This window comes from Coregonus clupeaformis, chromosome 5 (genome assembly GCF_020615455.1).
Source record: "Coregonus clupeaformis isolate EN_2021a chromosome 5, ASM2061545v1, whole genome shotgun sequence".
Lineage (NCBI taxonomy): Eukaryota > Metazoa > Chordata > Actinopteri > Salmoniformes > Salmonidae > Coregonus > Coregonus clupeaformis.
The window spans coordinates 9,367,073-9,382,537 of NC_059196.1; the positions used below are offsets into that span (position 1 = coordinate 9,367,073).

Below are 15,465 nucleotides of genomic sequence, written 5' to 3' on the forward strand. Positions count from 1 at the left end.
TATGGGGTTGAGATCTGGAGACTGGCTAGGCCACTCCAGGACCTTGAAATGCTTCTTACGAAGCCACTCCTTCGTTGCCCGGGCGGTGTGTTTGGGATCATTGTCATGCTGAAAGACCCAGCCACGTTTCATCTTCAATGCCCTTGCTGATGGAAGGAGGTTTTCACTCAAAATCTCACGATACATGGCCCCATTCATTCTTTCCTTTACACGGATCAGTCGTCCTGGTCCCTTTGCAGAAAAACAGCCCCAAAGCATAATGTTTCCACCCCCATGCTTCACAGTAGGTATGGTGTTCTTTGGATGCAACTCAGCATTCTTTGTCCTCCAAACACAACAAGTTGAGTTTTTACCAAAAAGTTATATTTTGGTTTGATCTGACCATATGACATTCTCCCAATCCTCTTCTGGATCATCCAAATGCACTCTAGCAAACTTCAGACGGGCCTGGACATGTACTGGCTTAAACAGGGGGACACGTCTGGCACTGCAGGATTTGAGTCCCTGGCGGCATAGTGTGTTACTGATGGTAGGCTTTGTTACTTTGGTCCCAGCTCTCTGCAGGTCATTCACTAGGCCCCCCCGTGTGGTTCTGGGATTTTTGCTCACCGTTCTTGTGATCATTTTGACCCCACGGGGTGAGATCTTGCGTGGAGCCCCAGATCGAGGGAGATTATCAGTGGTCTTGTATGTCTTCCATTTCCTAATAATTGCTCCCACAGTTGATTTCTTAAAACCAAGCTGCTTATCTATTGCAGATTCAGTCTTCCCAGCCTGGTGCAGGTCTACAATTTTGTTTCTGGTGTCCTTTGACAGCTCTTTGGTCTTGGCCATAGTGGAGTTTGGAGTGTGACTGTTTGAGGTTGTGGACAGGTGTCTTTTATACTGATAACAAGTTCAAACAGGTGCCATTAATACAGGTAACGAGTGGAGGACAGAGGAGCCTCTTAAAGAAGAAGTTACAGGTCTGTGAGAGCCAGAAATCTTGCTTGTTTGTAGGTGACCAAATACTTATTTTCCACCATAATTTGCAAATAAATTCATAAAAAATCCTACAATGTGATTGTCTGGATTTTTTTTCTCAATTTGTCTGTCATAGTTGACGTGTACCTATGATGAAAATTACAGGCCTCTCTCATCTTTTTAAGTGGGAGAACTTGCACAATTGGTGGCTGACTAAATACTTTTTTTCCCCACTGTAAGTTAGATGGTTGTCTGGTTGTCTGGCTAAAAAGGTATTGTCAGATATTATTCATCCTAATCATACAGGTTTTTTACATGGATGATACATTGGAGATAATATAAGACAAGTACTGGAAACAATAGAACACTATGGAAAATCTGGGAAACCAGGCCTGGTATTCATAGCTGACTTTGAAAAGGCCTTTGATAAAGTACGACTGGAGTTTATCTATAAATGACTGGAATATTTCAATTTAGGATAATCTCTTATAAAATGGGTTAAAGTTATGTATTGTAACCCTATGTGTAAAATAGTAAATAATGGCTACTTCTTAGAAAGTTTGAACTGTCAAGAGGAGTAAAAACAAGGTTGTCCACTATTGGCATATCTATTTATTATTGCCATCGAAATGTTAGCTGTTAAAATCAGATCCAACAATAATATTAGGGGGTTAGAAATCCAGGGCTTAAAAACAAAGGTGTCATTGTACGCTGATGATTCATGTTTTCTTTTAAATCCACAATTTTAATCCCTCCACAGCCTCATAGAGGATCTAGATACTTTTTCTATACCAAATTATGATAAGTGTACTATATTACGTATTGGATCACTAAAAAATACAACTTTTACATTACCATGTAGTTTATCACTAAAATGGTCTGACGGGGATGTGGACATACTCGGTATACATATCATGAAATAAATAAATGATCTCAATCAAAGTTAGCAAAAATAGATAAGATCTTGCATGGAAAGGAAAATACCTGTCTATTTGTGGAAAAATCACCTTGATTAACTCTTTAGTCATATCCCAGTTTACCTATTTGCTTATGGTCTTGCCTACACCTAGCGACCTGTTTTTTAAAAATTATATGAGCAAAAGATATTCCATTTTATTTGGAATGGCAAGCCAGACAAAATGAAAAGGGCCTATTTATATAATGAATATGAATTTGGAGGGGAGGAATTATTAAATATTAAAGCATTAGACCTCACACTAAAGGCGTCAGTCATACAAAAGTTATACAGTGGCTTGCAAAAGTATTCACCTCCCTTGGCATTTTCCTATTTTGTTGCCTTCCAACCTGGAATTAAATTGGATTTTTGGGGGGTTTGTATAATTTGATTTACACAACATGCCTACCACTTTGAAGATGCAAAATATTTTTTATTGTGAAACAAAAAAACTGAAAACTTGAGCGTGCATAACTATTCACCCCCCCAAAGTCAATACTTTGTAGAGCAACCTTTTGCAGCAATTAGAGGGTATGTCTCTATAAGCTTGGCACATCTAGCCACTGGGATTTTTGCCCATTCTTCAAGGCAAAACTGCTCCAGCTCCTTCAGGTTGGATGGGTTCCGCTGGTGTACAGCAATCTTTAAGTCATACCACAGATTCTCAATTGGATTGAGGTCTGGGCTTTGACTAGGCCATTCCAAGACATTTAAATGTTTCCCCTTAAACCACTCAAGTGTTGCTTTAGCAGTATGCTTAGGGTCATTGTCCTGCTGGAAGGTGAACCTCCGTCCCAGTCTCAAATCTCTGGAAGACTAAAATAGGTTTCCCTCAAGAATTTCCCTGTATTTAGCGCCATCCATCATTCCTTCAATTCTGACCAGTTTCCCAGTCCCTGCCGATGAAAAACATCCCCACAGCATGATGCTGCCACCACCATGCTTCACTGTGGGGATGGTGTTCTCGGGGTGATGAGAGGTGTTGGGTTTGCGCCAGACATAGCGTTTTCCTTGCTGGCCAAAAAGCTCAATTTTAGTCTCATCTGACCAGAGTACCTTCTTCCATATGTTTGGGGAGTCTCCCACATGCCTTTTGGCGAACACCAAACGTGTTTGCTTATTTTTTTCTTTAAGCAATGGCGTTTTTCTGGCCACTCTTCCATAATGCCCAGCTCTGTGGAGTGTATGGCTTAAAGTGGTCCTATGGACAGATACTCCAATCTCCGCTGTGGAGCTTTGCAGCTCCTTCAGGGTTATCTTTGGTCTCTTTGTTGCCTCTCTGATTAATGCCCTCCTTGCCTGGTCCGTGAGTTTTGGTGGGCGGCCCTCTCTTGGCAGGTTTGTTGTGGTGCCATATTCTTTCCATTTTTTAATAATGGATTTAATGGTGCTCTGTGGGATGGTTCAAAGTTTCTGATTTTTTTTTATAACCCAACCCTGATCTGTACTTCTCCACAACTTTGTCCCTGACCTGTTTAGAGAGCTCCTTGGTCTTCATGGTGCCGCTTGCTTGGTGGTGCCCCTTGCTTTGTGGTGTTGCAGACTCTGGGGCCTTTCAGAACTGGTGTATATATACAGAGATCATGTGACAGATCATGTGACACTTAGGTTGCACACAGGTGGAGGTTATTTAACATAAGTGACTTCTGAAGGTAATTGGTTGCGCCAGATCTTATTTAGAAGCTTCATAGCAAAGGGGGTGAATACATATGCACGCACCTCTTTTCCGTTATTCATTTTTTAGACTTTTTTGAAACAAGTTATTTTTTTCATTTCACTTCACCAATTTGGACTATTTTGTGTATATCCATTACATGAAATCCAAATAAAAATCCATTTAATTTAGAGGTTGTAATGCAACAAAATAGGAAAAACGCCAAGGGGGATGAATACTTTTGCAAGGCACTGTACTTAAATCCTAACTGGTTCTCTAACAAATTAGTAAGAATGTCTCATCCCATGTTCAAGAATGGCCTTTTTCCCTTTATTCAGATTACAACATCTCACTTTCGGTTATTTGAAAACGAAATCATCTGCAAAATATCTTTATTTATTTTGAAAGCCAAGAATGTTGGTTGCAATTTCAGTTTAATCCACCAGAAAAGACAGAACAAATAATACAACAAATATTGTAGTTAAACTGAAATATACTAATTGATAAAAAATATTACTTTTTAATATATATATTTTTTAAAGGTATAACTTTTGTAAATGATATCATAAATAGGACTGTTGGAGTTATGTCACACATGCAGCTAACAAAAATATATGGAAATGTCTGCTGTACTCAAAATTACAACCAACTAATTGCAGCTTTACCTCAAAATTGGAAGTGGCAAGTGGAAGGGGGAAAAAGTAAGGAACTTGTCTGTCGGCCCTGCATTAAAGCAAATTGTGATTAATAAAAAAATATACCAGTTTTATTTAAGGACCCAAATATTAACAGCTGTGCCATGCAGATTGCAAAATAGTTGGGAAGAGATTTTCGTGGTACCAATTCCATGGCACATGGTTTATGAACTGCAAAAACATGCCGGATTCAAAACTTAGAATTTTTCAATTTAAATTATTATACAAAATTCTTGCAACCAATAGAATGTTATTTACAGTACCAGTCAAAAGTTTGGACACACCTACTCATTCAAGGGGTTTTCTTTATTTTTGTAAACTCTTTTTTACATTGTAGAATAATAGTGAAGACATCAAAACTATGAAATAACACATATGGAATCATGTAGTAACCAAAAAAGTGTTAAACAAATCAAAATATATTTTATATTTGAGATTCTTCAAATAGACACCCTTTGCTTTGATGACAGCTTTACACACTCTTGGCATTCTCTCAACCAGCTTCATGAGATATTCACCTGGAATGCATTTCAATTAACAGGTGTGCCTTCTTAAAAGTTAATTTGTGGAATTTCTTTCCTTCTGAATGTGTTTGAGCCAAACAGTTGTGTTGTGACAAGGTAGGGGAGGTATACACAATATAGCCCTATTTGGTAAAATACCAATTCCATATTATGGCAAGAACAGCTCAAATAAGCATAGAGAAATAACAGTCCATCATTACTGTAAGACATGAAGGTCAGTCAATCCGGAAAATTCCAAGAACTTTTTCTTCAAGTGCAGTTGCAAAACCATCAAGCGCTATGATGAAACTGTCTATCATGAGGACCGCCACAGGAATGGAAGACCCAGAGTTACCTCTGCTGCAGAGGATAAGTTCATTAGAGTTACCAGCCTCAGAAATGGCAGCCCAAATAAATGCTTCACAGAGTTCAAGAAACAGACACATCTCAACATCAACTGTTCAGAGGAGACTGTGTGAATTAGGCCTTCATGGTCAAATTGCTGCAAACAAACCACTACTAAAGGACACCAATAAGAAGAAGAGACTTGCTTGGGCCAAGAAACACGAGCAATGGACATTAGACCGGTGGAAATCTGTCCTTTGGTCTGGAGTCCAAATTGGAAATGTTTGGTTCCAACCGCCGTGTCTTTGTGAGAAGCAGTGTTGGTGAACGGATGATCTCAGCATGTGTATTTCCCACCGTAAAGCATTGAGGAGGAGGTGTTATGGTGTGGGGGTGCTTTGCTGGTGACACTGTGTTTATTTAGAATTCAAGGCACACTTAACCAGCATGGCTACCACAGCATTCTGCAGTGATACGCCATCCCATCTGGTTTGGGCTTAGTGGGACTATCATTTGTTTTTCAACAGGACAATGACCCAACACACCTCCAGGCGGTGTAAGGGCTATTTTACCAAGAAGGAGAGTGGTGGAGTGCTGCATCAGATGACCTGGCCCCCACAATCCCCCGACCTCAACCAAATTGAGATGGTTTGGGATGAGTCGGACTGCAGAGTGAAGGAAAAGCAGCCAACAAGTACTCAGCATATGTGGGAACTCCTTCAAGACTGTTGGAAAAGCATTCCAGGTGAAGCTGGTTGAGAGACTGCCAAGAGTATATAAAGCTGTCATCAAGGCAAAGGGTGGCTATTTGAAAAATCTCAAATCTCAAATATATTTTGATTTGTTTAACACTTTTTTGGTTACTACATGATTCCATATGTATTATTTCATAGTTTTGATGTGTTCACTATTATTCTACAATGTAGAAAATAGTTAAAATAAAGAAAAACCCTTGAATGAGTAGGTGTTCTAAAACTTTTGACCGGTAGTGTATATTTACAAAAAACTGATATATGGTGGATTGGAAATGATGCAGACAATTACATTGATGGAAGCTATAATCTATCTGCAATATTAAAGCTGATCTTAAAAAAATATATATACCTTGTTTCACCATTCAACACTTAAATTTTGACATAAAGTGTTCATTGAATGTGAGAAGATGACTAGTTTTGGAGTCAATCATCTTGGAGGTCTTGTCTATAGACTATATGAGGTTATGCGTTCAGTCATGAGCTACGTCTTCCCAACCAGTCAGTCAGTAGGCCAATTACCCCAATCAGTATCTGTGTGAGACAGGGTCAATGGCTCCTGTATTTACAGCTGTTCACGTACCCTCTCCAAGCTGCATCCTCTTGATATGAGTTGACTCCCCAGCTGATATATTTATCTCCCAGGAATGAAACACAGGCAGTATTTCAGCATGCTTTACGGTCGCCACATCCCAGACACATCTGCCAGATCTCTTTACAGATTCCATTGTAGCGTTGATGCAACGTGCAGCAAACGTTTCAGACTGCTGAGAATGTTACTTTTCAGTCTTCCGCCACAGAGAGAGATCAGCCTTTCATATAACTGTCTATCACCTCTTCATTTGGTTCGGAGCCTTGTGCCCTATTAAATTAAACCCTCACACCACTTTGCAATTAATCCACGCATGGAGGCGTGCGTGTGTGCGTGTGGATGTGTGTGAGGCACCAGTTAACTCATTATACCATTTGGGTAGTCAAGTCAGCACTAGCAGCTTGTTCTGATGCCGGTTTCATGTTGCACTGTGAATAATTATGCATTGCAGATCTGTTATGATGATCACATTTTGAGTTTCAACTCCTTTTCATCCCTTTCTCCTGGAGAATAATGACATTTCTGTAAGTGGAGAAAACAAAAGGGAACATTTCAACAATACATTACATCTTATGTCACCCCCCTGTTAATAATGTGGCTACAACACTTTTAATTGCTTGTCTGGGTTTTCGTGGGAGCAGTCGACACTTGGTAATCTGGCCATTGTTTCCTTCTGTTCCAATTATCACAGCTGTAGAATGGGACTTCAGGAGAGTTACATTGTACCTCTTTCACGTAGTCATATTGAGAGCAATAAGTGACACGTGTCACACTGTCACCATATGGTTTGTTGCTCCTGTTTTGCACCTATATGGATGTAAACACATGATTTCATCTCACCATCAGCAGAAGTTATCTGTTTGAAAATATCAGGTTTGTGTCGTTTCCACAGTGTGCACTAGACTAGAGAGACTTGTGCCATTCCATCAACTGCTCCACGGCAACTCGCCGAGGCCCCCTCTCCTCTCATTCGATATTCGGACGGGCAGGCCACTGTGCACGACCAATGACAAGCTGCCCAAGTTGATTGGGTATAATTGCATTTAGGCAAATTGATTCAGCTTTGTGTATGTTTTTCTAATTGTAATCTTCCTGCTGCGATCAAGGAATTATGGAGCATGTCAGAGGGAGCCTGGCCTGTAATGAACTCTGGGGCTAAACAGTGTCTAGTTTACTGATCCTTCCTGGTGTTTGACACATTATTTTTCTAGACTGTACGTAAGCTAACAGAGAGCAGGGAACATTGGACAAGAGTCTAGGGTTGTGTCCCATAGTAGAGAATAGGATGCCATTTGGGACACATCCTAGGGATAAGGACATGCAACAAGGCCATATAAATAAATTGAATTAGCCTTGAAACTGGCTCATTGTGTGATGCTTCTCTCTCCCCCCTCCCTACTCACTGGGGGACCTGTGTGACAGCTGTTATTTGCATACAGTTTTTCCGGAAACTTCTCAGGATATGGTGGTGATTTGTTGACAGCCCTATCCCTCTCTGTCCCTGACAGTCCACCTTGAGAAATATGCTGGCAGGTGTGATGTTTCAAAATGTATACTCTCTATGTTAATCAGCTAATAAAGTGAGCAGCTAGTTGGTATCTTTGCCTGTTATCATACTCAACCACACATGCTGACGTATTATTGTAGGTGAAGGATGTGATATTCGGTCAAATCATAATGTCAACACACAGCTTGTAAATAATTGAGTCCTTGGGCTGCAGTGAACCAGTGATTGTGCCAATTGGATATACTGATGTCTGAAATAGCTATTGTTTTTATTGTGTTGATGGTTTTCTTGTGCATAGTGTATTTATGTATATTGTGTCAAATAATTCAGCATTAGCTGCTATTGATACTTTGTAATGCCGAAATTGTGAAATAAACCATTATCTCTCTCTCTCTCTCTCTCTCTCTCTCTCTCTATTTTTCACAATTGCACCCATTAGAAAAATTGGGTAAAAAATATGTACAGTATTTGCCTGCTTGACCAACTCCTCATTACAGAGACTGACACAGTTCAGCTTGTGTCATTTCCTGTTTGATCCAGCTATATAACCTCCATAGATGAGTAAGCCATAGTCTATAACTAGGGCCCAGAGTTTTCCCTGATCAGGTCACATGATTCTGGAAAAGGCTGGGCCCTAGAACAAGTAATAGAAATGTCAGGAACTCAGGATATAGATATAGAGAATATAAAGAGTATATAATGAGTTACTTTCTAATTCTAAACAATTATATTTATTTGATAAAAGCCTCCAATAATAAGAGAGAAGATGCTGCAGGGCTGATGACACAGATTACCATTCATCACAAGGCTATAGGAGAGAAACTCTGCCATTTATTTAAGGATATGTGCTTTAATGGACTTGCAGAGATAAAACTCACTATCATGAGTGATGAATGGTTTAAAGAGTTAAAGATTAACACATGCAGTCGTTTATGGGTTTTTGCACATGATCACAGACAGATTCTGATCCTGGATCAGCTTAGCACCTGTTCCACATGCTGTCACTCGTGTGAAAACAAACTACATCTGATCCAAATTCATTCTGGTGTGTGCATGAGAGATTAACCCCAAATGGAGGGCTGAGTACCAGGTATTGGGATGATGTGGTAGTGTGTGGGATTTGTGCTGCACTAAAACATTTTCAGTTCTTGTGAAAGCTAATCATGCTTTTTGGAATCTGAAAAGCAACAGGGAAGTGCAATAATGTAGCATACCAGATAAATGACAATGGCCTATCATTTATTGAGGCTGAGGTGAAGATAGATGATCGTACAGTGTGTGTGTGTTTGCTGGCGAGTGTGCGTGTTTGTGCATCCGAATGTGTGTGTGTCTGTACGTGCGTGTGAATGTGTCTGCGTGCCTGCGTGTATGTGTTCACATGCCTGTGAGCGTGTGTGTGCGCGTCATAGATTCTATTTCTATAATTGTTCTATGGTGTGTGTGCCTGTCTGCATGTGTATGTGATCCAGCCTTCTATATAATCCCTACATCCGTGTGTTGTGTTCTCCAGGTGGCTGTGACAGGGGGACCCCCGGTGCAGGACCCATGAGGAGTCATAGAAGATGCTCGCAGCCTGGGTGCCTCTGCTCCTCTTAGCCATGTGGGTGAGATGTACCGCCGCTGGGCCGCTCTCCTTCAGAATAGGTAAGTCGTTTGACCTCTGACCCTGGACCCAGCAAGGCTGGAGAGCACAACTCACCTCTCCCCCACCTCTCCTCACTCCCTATTCAAAAGACGCCATCACAAGAGCTCCTCTACGTGTAATTCTAGGCCTGGTTGAGAGTGTTGACTTGCTCTGACAACTGATTGCTTCTTCAGTGCATCTCAGCAGCACTTTGACGAGAGGTCGGTATCACTCCAATTGTATAGTCGTGGTCAAAAGTTTTGAGAATGACACAAATACTAATTTTCACAAAGTCTGCTGCCTCAGTTTTGATGATGGCAATTTGCATATACTCCAGAATGTTATGAAGAGTGATCAGATGAATTGCAATTAATTGCAAAGTCCCTCTTTGCCATGAAAATGAACTTAATCCCCAAAAAACATTTCCACTGCATTTCAGCCCTGCCACAAAAGGACCAGCTGCCATAATGTCAGTGATACTCTCGTTAACACAGGTGAGAGTGTTGACGAGGACAGATCACTCTGTCATGCTGATTGAGTTAGAATAACAGACTGGAAGCTTTAAAAGGAGGGTGGTGGTTGAAATCATTGTTATTCCTCTGTTAACCATGGTTACCTGCAAGGAAACACGTGCCATCATCGTTGCTTTGCAAAAAATGGGCTTCACAGGCAAGGATATTGCTGCTAGTAAGATTGCACCTAAATCAACCATTTATCGGATCATCAAGAACTTCAAGGAGAGAGGTTCAATTGTTGTGAAGAAGGCATCAGGGCGCCCAAGAATGTCCAGCATGCGCCAGGACCGTCTCCTAAAGTTGATTCAGCTGCGGGATCGGGGCACCACCAGTGCAGAGCTTACTCAGGAATGGCAGCAGGCAGGTGTGAGTGCATCTGCACGCACAGTGAGGCAAAGACTTTTGGAGGATGGCCTGGTGTCAAGAAGGGCATTAAAGAAGCCACTTCTCTCCAGGAAAAACATCAGGGACAGACTGATATTCTGCAAAAGGTACAGGGATTGGACTGCTGTGGACTGGGGTAAAGTAATTTTCTCTGATGAATCCACTTTCCGATTGTTTGGGGCATCCGGAAAACACCTTGTCCGGAGAAGACAAGGTGAGCGCTACCATCAGTCCTGTGTCATGCCAACAGTAAAGCATCCTGAGACCATTCATGTGTGGGGTTGCTTCTCAGCCAAGGGAGTGGGCTCACTCACAATTTTGCCTAAGAACACAGCCATGAATAAAGACTGGTACCAACACATCCTCCGAGAGCAACTTCTCCCAACCATCCAAGAACAGTTTGGTGATGACCAATGCCTTTTTCAGCATGATGGAGCACCTTGCCATAAGGCAAAAGTGATAACTAAGTGGCTCGGGGAACAAAACATCGACATTTTGGGTCCATGGCCAGGAAACTCCCCAGACCTTAATCCCATTGAGAACTTGTGGTCGATCCTCAAGAGGCGGGTGGACAAACAAAAACCCACAAATTCTGACAAACTCCAAGCATTGATTATGCAAGAATGGGCTGCCATCAGTCAGGATGTGGCCCAGAAGTTAATTGACAGCATGCCAGGGCGGATTGCAGAGGTCTTGAAAAAGAAGGGTCAACACTGCAAATATTGAGTCTTTGCATAAACTGATTGTAATTGTCAATAAAAGCCTTTGACGCTTATGGAATGCTTGTTATTATATTTCAGTATACCATAGTAACATCTGACAAAAATATCTCATAACACTGAAGCAGCGAACTTTGTGAAGACCAAAACTTTTGACCACGACTGTACTGTAACAAGAAGAGCCGCTATTTTCTGAATGTTATATTCTATCTGTTTCTGCCTGTCTGTTATTTCTGATGCATCAGAAAGGTACAGAGAGTACTTTCTTATGTGCAAGCGAGTACCTTAACCAAACGGCTAGAAAATCAAATTTTCTGCTACCATTTCCTGAGCCGAGTCATGATATTATACTTTGCCGTAATTTAGTGTTAGCTGTGAAAACCAGTTACCAGAGTGCTTTGCGTTCCTGTTTAGACACATTTGAGTGTATGGTGTTTACAGGCCCGTACTCATTTTCACACAGAGATGAGAGGGAGGAGATGGTGGGTAGAGATGGAGGACAGGGGTCCTCCTATCATTACGTTAATTAGCCAATCCGTAGCCGGCTATCCGCCAGCCGTAGGGCTGGGTCTGGGGCAGCAGTGACCAGGACATCTCTCTCTCGCAGCTGCAGAGGCCACCTCAACATGGGCTGATTCCTCCCAGCAATCACTGTGACAGCAGAAGGTGGACAGACAGACAGACAGACTAACAGCAGCATAATAGCAGTCTATATGGATTTCTAGAGTGGCATATCTTTAAAAACAACATGTATATTGGGTTGCAAGCCGTGCAGGGATCAGAGAAAGGTCTGGCACTGTGAATGTGCCTTGCCGATCAATTATTAAAGCGCCGAATATGCTCGAAGCGAAACTTCTCAGTTTGCTTTAGCCATCTCCATGCGATCACGACAGGGAACAACAAACACACAGCTCCCCAGCTAGCACATTTGGTTCCTTGGAAGTGTTTGATTTCCCATTGCTTCTGGGAAGAAGCCATATGTTTCCTGACCGGTAAGACAGAACGTTTTTTAAATGTTCTGAGAACGGAAATTATAGGTTATTTGGAGGCTTTCTTAAAACTTTCACTGAATCTTTTAATACCTTTGCTTGCTTAGTTTGGGTTAACTGTTTTGAACTCCAGGCACAGATTGGACACATGGAAATGAATTAGTTTAGGCATTAATCATGCAAACACATATGTTTTTTTATTGTGGCGCGGCGTCAGTGAGATTCAAACCTATGGAATTAGTCCACTGCACCACAAGGATGGCGCTAGCATGGCAAGTGTTTTTTTTACTCATATAAAGCTGTTCATTTTAGTCTATTCAAACAGACCCCATTTCAAAGGAAACAAGCACTCATTAAGATAAGGTGTGGCCTACATACCTGAACACACTTAACAAGATAGAGGATAGAGTTTTGTTGACGCTGAGAAATACATGTTAATGTTTTTAAATAACATTCTTAGAACGTTCTTTGAATGTTAGTAATGTTTTCTTGTTTTTGTTAGTAATGTTTTTCTGAGAACATGAATTTAAATAGAACCATGAGGAAACCTGCAGAAAACGTTATGCTGAAGTACTGAAATTCCCACAGAAGAATGTTGTTTTTAACGTTCTCTGAACGTTCTGAGAACATGACTTTAAATAGAACCATAAGGAAACCTGCAGAAAACGTTATGCTGAAGTGCTGAAATTCCCACAGAATGTTGTTTTTAACGTTCTCTGAACGTTCTGAGAGCATGACTTTAAATAGAACCATGAGGAAACCTGTAGGGAACGTTATGCTGAAATACTGAAATTCCCACCTAAGAAACATATGGCTGTTAGAATGTTATGTGCTGGGTATCCTGCACCATTCCCAGAATGTTGTGGGAAGGTTGTATGCAAATTAACCATATGACAACCACATTCTCACCAAGCTCGAAGAAACATATGGCCCTTAGAACGTTATGTGCTAGCTGGGTCCCAGAATTCTGTTGGATAATTAGTGAATGTTGTATTTTACCACCTCCTCTGTTTTCTCCTGCCCTCCCACCTTCCCTCCCTCCGCCACCTCACATCTCTCTACAAAGGCACCTCCAAAGCGGGGCTAATTTTTATTCCCATCTTGTTTTAGTTGATAGTTAATTAGGCGGTCGGGCCTGTGTTTTCCGCCCTCTCTGATAGCCGCCGTTGAAGCCTGTCAGTGGCACACCGCGGCGCCGGCATTAGCATCGGGGCTGTTATTTCACTCCCGGATGTCTTTGCCTGCCGCCCACCGCCGCGCTCCAGGAGGTGATATTTAACAACGCTAGCCCCCTCGAGTCCTGCCTGACTGCCGGAATGTCACTGTCTGGCCTTCATACGGAATGAATACATTACAACAGGCCTAAATAGCATCTCTACGCTAGCATCATACCCCACTGCCAGCCAATAGTTTGGGAGGGGAGCACAGGTGAAATGAGGAGACAAGGATGTATAGTATGGTCAGATGATTGAGATGACATGACTGGTGTGATATTTAATTTACCTAGGAGGCTCATGACAGAACCAATGAACCAGAAACCATGCACTTTGTTGATGATGCTCTTTATTTGGGGATAGATGAGAAAAGTCCATCCAGAGATCCAGCTAATGATGTCATGAAAGTTGGAAAGGTATAACTGTCACAAATATACTGTAATTCTGTTAGAACAGGTGTCATCCAACCTCCTTGATTTCACTAGCTGAAATTCGTATTGCCTACATACAGTATATCTAATTTAAATGTACAATATGCAATCTTAAATTGCTAGAACAATGTTGCTATGTGATGCCAGAACAGCATTATAAAAAAAGCTCACTGTTTGAATTCGCCTCATCTTTGCTGTGTTACATTCATTGACCGTGTTTCCAATGAGTTTTTTTCAGTTCCGCAGAAAAAGCTCATAATTAGTCAGATGAAACTGTTATGGCGACGGCGGGGATGGCTGCCGTTTTACGCGCTCCTAACCAATTGTGCTATTCCGTTTTTTCGCGTTTGTAACTTTTTTTTTACATAATGTTTTTGCCACCATCTCTTATGACCGAAAAGTGCTTCTGGACATCAGAACAGCGATTACTCACCTCGGACTGGATGAAGACTTCCTCTAACGAATCGGAGGCGAAAGATTTACGGATCCTCCCAGACCAGGCCCAAATCCCCGTCATTAGCATGAAGAGGAGACCCCGATACAGGGGGCGCAGATCAATCAATCAATCAATCAATTTTATTTTATATAGCCCTTCGTACATCAGCTAATATCTCGAAGTGCTGTACAGAAACCCAGCCTAAAACCCCAAACAGCTAGTAATGCAGGTGTAGAAGCACGGTGGCTAGGAAAAACTCCCTAGAAAGGCCAAAACCTAGGAAGAAACCTAGAGAGGAACCAGGCTATGAGGGGTGGCCAGTCCTCTTCTGGCTGTGCCGGGTGGAGATTATAACAGAACCATACCAAGATGTTCAAAAATGTTCTTAAGTGACAAGCATGGTCAAATAATAATCAGGAATAAATCTCAGTTGGCTTTTCATAGCCGATCATTAAGAGTTGAAAACAGCAGGTCTGGGACAGGTAGGGGTTCCATAACCGCAGGCAGAACAGTTGAAACTGGAATAGCAGCAAGGCCAGGCGGACTGGGGACAGCAAGGAGTCACCACGGCCGGTAGTCCCGACGTATGGTCCTAGGGCTCAGGTCTCTCAGTTGGCTTTTCATAGCCGATCATTAAGAGTTGAAAACAGCAGGTCTGGGACAGGTAGGGGTTTCGTAACCGCAGGCAGAACAGTTGAAACTGGAATAGCAGCAAGGCCAGGCGGACTGGGGACAGCAAGGTGTCAGCATGCCCGGTAGTCCTGACGTATGGTCCTAGGGCTCAGGTTCTCAGAGAGAAAGAGAGAACGAGAGAATTAGAGAGAGCATACTTAAATTCACACAGGACACTGGATAAGACAGGAGAAGTACTCCAGGTATAACCAACTAACCCCAGCCCCCCCACACATAAACTACTGCAGCATAAATACTGGAGGCTGAGACAGGAGCGGTCCGGAGACACTGTGGCCCCATCCGAAGAAACCCCGGACAGGGCCAAACAGGAAGGATATAACCCCACCCACTCTGCCAAAGCACAGCCCCCGCACCACTAGAGGGATATCCTCAACCACCAACTTACAATCCTGAGACAAGGCCGAGTATAGCCCACAGAGGTCTCCACCACAGCACAAACCAAGGGGGGCGCCAACCCAGACAGGAAGATCACGTCAGTAACTCAACCCACTCAA

General features: G+C 42.1%; 1 protein-coding gene across 1 annotated transcript in view; it reads left to right on the forward strand.

Moving 5' to 3' along the window:
- Positions 1-15,465, forward strand: part of LOC121560857 (glutamate receptor ionotropic, kainate 4-like) — a 478,252-nt gene that overhangs the window by 223,374 nt on the left and 239,413 nt on the right. The window contains exon 3 of the mRNA XM_041873701.2: positions 9,477-9,610. Coding sequence (XP_041729635.2) covers positions 9,529-9,610 — 82 coding nt within the window. The 5' untranslated portion in view covers positions 9,477-9,528. The remainder of the gene's footprint in view (positions 1-9,476; positions 9,611-15,465) is intronic.